At 36.2% G+C, this 10,000-nt stretch overlaps 1 protein-coding gene across 1 annotated transcript in view; it reads right to left on the bottom strand.

The window, feature by feature from the left end:
* LOC135221048 (uncharacterized) overlaps positions 1-2,963 on the bottom strand; it is a 418,813-nt gene extending 415,850 nt beyond the window's left edge. Inside the window, exon 1 of the mRNA XM_064258783.1 lies at positions 2,454-2,963. Coding sequence (XP_064114853.1) covers positions 2,454-2,511 — 58 coding nt within the window. The 5' untranslated portion in view covers positions 2,512-2,963. The remainder of the gene's footprint in view (positions 1-2,453) is intronic.
* Positions 2,964-10,000: the final 7,037 nt, after the last annotated feature.

Raw genomic sequence — 10,000 nt, 5'->3', positions numbered from 1 at the left:
GTGCAAATACAAGCGTCCCGTTACATTATGATTATCATGAGAATTAATTAGTCCTCTAACAAGCTTTGAACTGTTAAGTAGCTTTGGGGACGCACCATCTCATCTTACAAAATAAATTAAAACAACACAGATACACAGCAGAACCCCCCAAAAAATATTCAATAAAAAATTATAATTCGCTGCTTCAGACGCATAAATTTAGAACACGCCTCCCCCTTACCCCATGGTCATCCTAAGAGGTAATCCTCGCCCTCCCCCATCCCCCACCCAACAGCCTGGCAACACCCATCCCCCGACTCCCCTGTTCTTTCTTAACTTGGGGGATTCCAATTACTCAATCCATCCGAGTTACAAGTCACGTCATCTTGCTGAAGTCTGGATCGTTTGTGCTTTGGTACGTCGATCCTCTGGCTGTTTCTCTCTTATATTGCCAACATCGAGACGAATAAAATAGGCCTAGCCATTGATAGAGAGAGAGAGAGAGAGAGAATTTGGCCATCTGGAGACACGACGGAGAGAGAGAGAGAGAGAGAGAGAGAGAAGAGAGAGAGAAGTCCATTCTTGTGAACTATTGACACGAAGGACTGATTAAATCGGTCTACTTCCGAGTCCACAATGTTCGCAGAGCATCTGGAGGAACATGAAGTGTTGTGACGACAAACAATCAGTGTTTTATATAGTATTTATTTGTATAATAAAGAGCTATTCTACAGTTCAAACAATCGATCACATATATCTTAATCCTGAATAACGATAATCGTCATTACTGGTGATGGATACGACTGTCGCAGCCCGTGCTCTAAATTTCATGGTAGATATATTTTTTTTTCATATTAGTACCGATATCAATAATATTGATTTAAGTGTCCTCATATTTAAAATTTACAATGGCTATTATTGAGCTTGCTTAAAACTGACATAAGGCCACGTAAAACTACGGTAAATAACACATTAAAAATCAAGTATGAACATAAAAGTAGTGCATAAAGACTCATAACCACAGAGCTGTCGATACAAGTATGTTTCTTCCCATCGACATGCAATAAACTTCGTCTCCATTACTAATTCAAACGAAGTTTGATAGAAATGCTGAATTCTCAAGCCTGAGGAATAAATGAAAATCTTATGAACGACGGATGGTCGATACTCCAGATCAATTACTACAGACTGATGACTAGTGCTGAGTGAGATTGAAGTGAGGGTTTACAAACAAACACCAACGCACATACATACATAACAATATGCACGTGTTATTTTATATATATATATATATATATATATATATATATATATATATATATAGTGTGTGTGTGTGTGTGTGTGTGTGTGGGAGAAAGTGTTTAGTGTTTATAACCTCAAAAGCAAAATGCTTAAGTTACTATCAAAATCCCCATAAGAACCGGTTGATATACAAAAACCTTTTGAAAGATCAGCTGTATCACACCCAACGCCAAGCAGATAATAGATTAAAGCTTCTGAATAATAAATAAAGCTTCTTATCGGCCAAAGGAACTCCTCCAAAGCCATTTGCTTCGTATAATCAAACATTAACAAGTCGGTCTAATCTCCCTTCCTTCAAACCGGGATTGCAAGGGCGGTTTAGGTAGGTCAAGCCAGCCCGATAACAGCCTTTCGTGGTTAGGTTCAAACGGGAGTAAGAGGCCTGATTTGGACCTCTGGACCAAATTATACTATGAGCGTTAGGTTGTCTGTGATATTCACATAATTTCTAGTAAGAAAAAACCAAATTTACTTTTAATTTGATTCTATAATTTAACTTGGTACTAGCAACGCGCCTGATACCAATGATCTGATTTAGGTTGATAGTTCTTATAAGAGTCAATTCTTGACTGAAGCAAATTTCTTATAGTAAGCTGTTATTCGACATTGGAATGAACTATTGAGAGTGTAGCTGTTGTTTTTTCATAATTCTAGCGCTCCATTTCAAGGTGCTGAAACATTTCAAATTTATTATTATTATTATTATTATTAAACTTAAATTGGTTAAAGGTATGATATGAGAGATCGATTTTAGTAGGCCTACAATCATGGGATACGAGGAATAGCATTGTATATCCCTGCCTATCATAAATTTGCTTTTGTTTATAATCTGCAGGACACCCACATCAAGTGGCTAAGAGTAGCTTTGAGTAGGTCTAGGCCTATACGACCCCAGTACCTGAAGGACCTGACTAATATAGGTCTAGATCTTGTTATTCTCAAACTAAACTTATTCAAGTAAACCACTGTTGCTTGATAATCTAACATTTTTTTAATACATTAAAGTGTAATTATCCCAATTAGAGTTCATTCTTTTACTATGTTTTGCAGGAGGCTGCTAAAAGTTTAAGCCTTTGTAGACCTAGTTCATCTTTTATAAAGTGTGGAGAAGGCACACGGTTCTTGAAAGTGCTTTAAATTGTTATTTCTACAATTCCATTGTTGTACCTTACCTTGAACAACCAAAACGAGGGCCAGGGCAAGATAGGGACCAGAAGCCGTGAACGTCATGGTCTCTGAATGTGCGTTGAGCGCTCCTCGTTCGCCAGTTTTGAACACTTGTTGAGTTTCTTTACTCCTTTCTTCGGGGATAACCCAAACACCGAGATTATTTTAAGATTACTGCAACTTCAACACACAATCTCACTAATTTCACAACACTTTCACATGCCTATCACCTAAACAACTCCTTCGACACGAGGAGAAATCACTCGGAAAACAGATACACTTCGGCCAAACGATCTCTTTACTGCCACATTTGCAACGCGCCGACGACCACTTACATACACTACGATAGTTTGGGGACAACTATTAGTTTATCCGTACGAGGCTTTGGCGGGGTCATGTCCCTTTCACTCTCTCTTAATCGTCTCCCATGACGTCCGTGGGGCGTAACTTAAATGTCCTCATTACACAAACGTATCATTTCGCGTCGTATTCGATTCACGTGACTTAAGAAACAACTTCTCGTTGGAGTTTTCTCCAAAGTTGCTGTTTGCGTCGCGCGTCTGGCAGCGGCGCGGGCTGACGCTGTCGCCATGGAAACGCGAGTATATATATAAATCGTGGCACATGGCGTTTCATACATTCTTAATGCAATTTCATATCGTACTAAAAGGTACACAGTGTGATCCGGTAACGCACTGAATATCGATATTTACATGACCTTACTAAGTAGATCATTGTGGGTGTGTTTTTTCGTCGTGTTAACACTGCTCGAGCCAAAAGGGAGAGACAAGACCTCTCTCTCTCTCTCTCTCTCTCTCTCTCTCTCTCTCTCTCTCTCTCTCTCTTTCAAAACACAATAAAGCTATCTGTATTGATGTACGGATTCCGGTGGATTATTACCTTGCGAGCTTTTTCCCCCTGACAGATTCGAAGGAAAAACGACGAATTGTTTTGAAAACAACTTTGAATTACATTCTCGTTAATGGCAGTGTCTTAAGAGCTTATCGCGCACGGGTCAGCTGCTGCACCGAATTTTCGAAAGCTATTCGAATTAACGCAAATGCTATGTACGTACACACGTACTTCACGTAGCGTGTTAGCGGTGCATCAAAGAAGACTTAGCTGCTCGGTCACGGTTGGAGAGTTGAACGAACTATTACGGAAAACTCTCCAAAGATATTGGGAAATTCAATCACCGGAGTGAACGCGTGGTAAAACTTAGTTCATGCTTGCTGGGTGACGTCATCGAAGAGTGACTGGTAGGCAACAACGAAAAATGAGGGCTGCAATTTGTCCATGCGAAGTGGCTGTACCTCTGAGGCCAATGAATAAATCAAAATGCATTTATCCAAGTTGTTTATTGAGCTATTTCTCAAAAGAGAAAAATGTGATATAATTCCTTGTACACTTCATTTTCACCTTCCTCGTATTGTCGAATATCTCTCTCTCTCTCTCTCTCTCTCTCTCTCTCTCTCTCTCTCTCTCTCTCATCGTATATTTATAGAGGCTATCAATATTCCATCGCTCGAGTATATAGTTGGGATTCGTATCTTGGCTGTTCGCTCTTACAATATGCAAAACTGACCCTTTCCTATCTGGAAGTTATGGTGGTCTTTCTCGTCACGAACCATTGTTGGACGACGGTGTCAAAAAGTTACATATTTCAGACCGTTGGCCGAAGATGAATGTGAAATTTCCCGTTTTGAGATATTTAAGATAATGGAATACGTAGAAACACACCAACACACACATAATGTACATATATAAATATATGTATATATGGTATATATATATATATATATATATATATATATATATATATGTCTATCACTTACCGTGATTCATATACATATATCGAGCTACAAATGTCCTTTAATATCTAATTCGCTCTACCTCGGAATTAATATATTTCATATATGTTCAACCGAGGGGGAATTTATTAAGCGATAATTATTGCTTAATAAATTCCCCTCGGTTAAACATATATGAAAATATATTAATCCGAGGTAGAGCGAATTAGATATTAAAGGACATTTGTAGCTCGATATATATATATCTATATATCTATATATCATATGTGTGTGTGTGTGTGCTGTGTGGGGTGTATATATATATATATATATTATATATATATATATTATATATATATATATCTATATATATATATATATACTTTTGTTTAACCCTGCCTGAACTACATTTTCAGCAATAGTATGTTAATGGGTGTAAGAACAGAATATTTGTCAAAACTATTTCGCAATAAAGAAAACTCATTTCTCCTAAACCCATCCATTCAGTGAAGATAGGAAACGCAAAAATTAATATTGAGCTAAAGTACAATAACACAATTCAAAATTCGACCATTTTTTTTAAACTACTATTTAGCATTGAAGGTCACAAGTTGATTAAGCTAAATCCGTTAACTTACTGAAATTAATCGGAAACTTTTGTACCAATGAATGTAGAACATTGATTAATTATAGATTATCCTTCAGGTTATAATAATAATCAGAGCCTTTATCCTCGACAATAACGCTGTAGATTGTAAAAAAAAATTAATTTATTTTTTAATCAATTTCTAAGTCTGTAACATTGGTTTGAGATTTTATGCTTTATTACGTAATTTATATATATATATATATATATATATATATATATATATACATATATATATAAATATATATATAATATATTATATATATATATAACATATATATATATATATATATATATATATCTATATATATATATATATATATATATATAGTGTGTATGCAAGATACATACACACACATACACACACCCACACACACATAATATATATATATATATATATTTATATATGTGGTGTGTATGCAGATACATACACACACATACACACACACATACATATACATATATATATATATATATATATATATATATATATATGTGTGTGTGTGTGTGTGTGTATGCAGATACATCACACAGACACACACACACACACACACACATATATATATATATAATATATATATATGTGTGTTGTGTGTGTGTATATACGATACATACACACACAGATGTTACATATGTATATATATATATATATATATATATACTATATATTATATGTATACTACACATACACTGAAACAAATTACAAAACGGGATTCCGTGAGGGCAATTACGACCTGTCACTGCCACCGTAATTTCCACTATCAATTTAATATGGTAATTGACAATTAGACGACCTGGGAATCAATCCGTCAGTTTTCATCACTCCGGTATAGAAGTGGATCAGGATACGTCTGGGAACCGAATCAAAAGCCATTTTTGGTGTTTATTGTTTGGGAAATCCAGATAAATGAAATCATTTTTCGAAAATGATTGTGTCGGGGATTGGGTGAGGCGAGGCGGGTAGGGTGGGGGAGGATTGTCGGGGTTTGGGTAAGGCGAGGCGGGGAGGGTTGTCGTGTCGCGGGGGCTGGGGTGCAGGGGGGGAGAATTGGGCTTGAACTATCTGATTGTTGACTTGTGGGTGGGGGTACATTTGGTCCTCTTCTTCTTCTTCTTCTTTTGTCTTCGTCTTCTGTTTCTCCTGCTTTTTCTTCGTCTTCTTCTTTCACTTCTTTGCTTTCTTCTTCTTCTTTCTTCTTTTGATCTTCTTCTTCTTCTGTTTCTTCTTCTTTTTCTTCTTCTTCTTCTTCTAATTTTTTACCTCTTCTTTCTACCACAAAATTTCTTTTTTTCTGACGAGATTGTCTTTTCGCAAAGTTGATGGAATTTATTTATTTATTTTTTGCATGGTAGGAAAGCATGTTTATTTTTAAGCTATGATGATAACAAGAGTGACAAATATAGTATTATATATATATATATATATATATATATATATAGATATATATATATATATATATACATATATAATTATACATTATACATATATGTATATATATTATACATATATTTTATATATATATTAAGATAAATAGATAAATCTAAATTACATATATATATATATATTATATATATATAATCTATATATATATATATATATATATACGAATATGAGTGTATGTAAATACATACATACGTAAGACACAACCGTGGGTCATTTTAACCACAATGATAAAATCATCATTTGCACCAAACCCTTGTCACTTCCAACATTCATATACATCGATTACATTTTAGCATTTTTATTGCCAAGAATATTGGAACAAGGCCCAGAGCGTAATATATGCTTCCACCAGCCAACGAGAAATTGCGGTTTCGTCCTGTAATCCGGCATCGTACATGGTGCTCTGGTCGTGACAATCAAGAACGTAAAAAAAAAAAATACATTTTCTGATGACTGTAATGTTGCTGTTGTTGTTTTTGTTGTTATTGTTGTTGTGCCACTTCGATCGACGATCCTAAACTTTGCTTTCGTTCGGTTGTTAGATATCAGACCCGAACGCTGGTCAGTCTGTTTGAGATTTCCAAACTGGTGATGATGGCCGGATTACGGAGGCTTCGAGGAGGTCTTGATCGAACATCATGGCGGCAGTTTCTTGCCTTTTCTTATATGGGATACAATCAGCCAATTAGCTGAAATTGTAATGACCTGATTATGCCTTCTCTCTCTCTCTCTCTCTCTCTCTCAACCGAAGAGAAAACTGAAATCCAGCTACTTTTTTTTTTTTTTTATACCACCGAACAGTTTTTTAGAAATAAACGTACTCCGTCTCTCTCTCTCTCTCTCTCTAAATCTTCTCTCTCTCTAACTGACGAAAAATGAACCAGGTACTTTTTTGACAACCTGCAATAAACATTTTTTAGAATAACGTACTCCAGCTCTCTCTCTCTCTCTCTCTCTCTCTCTCTCTCTCTCTCTCAACTGAACAGAAAACTGAACTCCAGGTACTTTTTTGATACAACCTGCAATAAACATTTTACAGAATAACCTGCTCCCTCTCTCTCTCTCTCTCTCTCTCTCTCTCTCTCTCTCTCCTTCATTCGCCAGAAAGCTACATTATAGCTTGGTTGAGCATCCAGAGATTGGAACTCACACATTTTTCTTTTCCTCAGTAACAAAAAAATGTCAATTACTGCGGAAATTCTTGCGGCAGATTTTAGAAGGAGCGTCACAAACAGTGTTACGCGATCAAATTTGCATTCTTTTTTTTTTTTTTTTTTTTTTTTTTTTCGTCAGCACCATTCCCAAGAATGGCAGCATCCGGGATTCTCGAATCTCAAGAAACCTGGATGCTGGTGCCATTCTCAGGTATTGTGCTGACGAAACTGAGTGCAGATTTAATTGGACAAGTCTTTGTGATTCTTCTTCCAAAATCTGTGGTAAATATTTTTTTATAGTATCTGTCATTTTTCAATACTGAAGAAAGAGGATAATGTGTGGATTCTGATCTGTGAATGTGGTGGAAGCTCTGCCCCGCTATACCATTGTTTTCAGAAGAATGCAGAGAAGTTCCCTGGTACGTCAATTATTCCCGTGTCTGTCTTAATGAGGAAGTCGTCTAGGTTAATTGCTTGGAACATCGTGCTTTTGAAGATTTCGTTGATATTGCTCCGAAAGTCAGCGATTGACGTTTTGTTCTGAAATAGAAGGGAGACACCTATGAGGAGATTAGGTCGCCCTAATATATATAGATATATATATATATTATATATATATAATATATATATAAGTTATAATAATTATATATATAGTTAAAACAAACAAAGCAGAATTATCATTGAAATACTGCTGGCCTAAGTCACATCCACAAAGACCGATTTATAATTTTGGGAAAACCTGTTTTGATATATTGAAAATTCGGCATCGTTAGTACTCATGATGATTAGCTAGTAGCACTTTTGAACTGCTTCAGCATAAACTTGCGACGGGCGAACGTGTACCCAGAGAATTCAAGACTTTTATAGCCGACAAACGCTTAGTTTTTTTTTTCTTTCTTTTTAATCGCTTCAGTAACTAGCACCTGTAGGCTAGCAGCCACAATAGTGATGACCAGTCTTACTTTGATGAATTACTACGTAGCTAACAAGGCAACGTCAGGTAGGAGATCTATGAGTCTAGACATTAAACCAGATGCAAAACTTGATATTTTGTTCATATTCGGGATGATGCAAAGGAAGCGACGATTGATTCTATTTCTATGAAATTTACTCTGTCGTGCCAAGCAATAGGGCACTTTCGGCCATTAAGCGCTGGTGACAATGGAAACGGAGTGGTTGGACAGCCAGATAAACAGATTCAGAAATTAAATGCGACGAATTACAAGGCTCTTAAGCTTGGCACTATGTGAAAACCTCACAGTTGCGTTAAGAAAAAGATAAAAGAGGTTAGCCAGCGAGATTGACGATAGGAAGTGAGCAGGAATGGCGATAAAGTAAAATGCTAAGAAATGGGTAGTGGGTACAGCTAAGAACCGAAGGGTATTTGCAAGCACCCCTTAGTAATGCCCGCCGTCCACAACTGAGGTGCGCCAACCTAAGTATATAGTACTTTCCTTCTGGGAAATCAGTGGTGATAAAAGATAAAAGTCTCAACCAATAAACGATTTAGCCGACGATGTTTGTGAGGCATACTCACGGAAGTACTACTTTCTTTCCTACCTGGACCTTGACCCAGTCTGCCCACCTTCACGTCTCATGAGAAAGGGCCACAGTTAGGGCCTGAAAGTACTCGAGTTTTAAATAAAATACGTTGTAAATACTTACAAGTAAACAAGTTACTCAGAAATCTTGTGGTTTTTTCCATCTGCAGAAGAAAACTGAAAGAAGTTTTTATTCGGTTCATTATTATTATTATTATTATTATTATTATTATATTATTATTATTATTATTATTATTATTAAGGCTTCCAAGGAATATGGTGTGCTTTACGAGGAAGTAAGGAGAGGTAATGGGAAATACAGAAAGAAGAGATCTCTGTAAAAATAAATAAAAAACGAATAAATTGATAAATAATTAGTTGGTAAATTAAGAGGAAGTAAATGGCGATAAGATGACGTAAAACTTTCAATTACAAACTACTTCGATGGGGATATTTGTTCCTCAAGCAGCCTGGCAGCCAATGAAGACCTCGGTGCACCATAGAAGGAGAGCTTGGCCTAACCAGAGAAGGTGGAAAATAAAAGAGTTCGTTCCGAGCGTCACCTCTGGTAATTAGTTCCAGGTGGGAGGCCGAGATAGATAGATATATACCAGTCCCTCTGGATTCAGGTTAATGGGCGGAACGTGCACTGCAGATTCCGAAAACTCGTGAAATATTAAGCGGTTTAAAGTTGATTTTGCTCCATGCAGTTCTTTCGCCCTTGCAAAGAGAACTACTGGCTTCTGTTGACACAGTGTAATTACTACAGTCGGTGACCTTCGCTCTTGACACGTTGTCCATTTCGCTTTTTTTAATTTTTTTTTTTTAAATATGGAGTTTCCATTAAGGTCTATATCTGTGCATTTTGATATCTTTCCCTTTTTTCTTTTTTACAGGGTTTTGTATTAATTTTTTGCAATGAAATATTATTTCAAATTCCATCTTCCATTTCATATGCAGTATCATGCCAAGATTTG

This window comes from Macrobrachium nipponense, chromosome 2 (assembly GCF_015104395.2).
Source record: "Macrobrachium nipponense isolate FS-2020 chromosome 2, ASM1510439v2, whole genome shotgun sequence".
Lineage (NCBI taxonomy): Eukaryota > Metazoa > Arthropoda > Malacostraca > Decapoda > Palaemonidae > Macrobrachium > Macrobrachium nipponense.
Note: the sequence above shows the minus strand (reverse complement) of the source record. Positions and strands in the feature narration are given on the sequence as shown.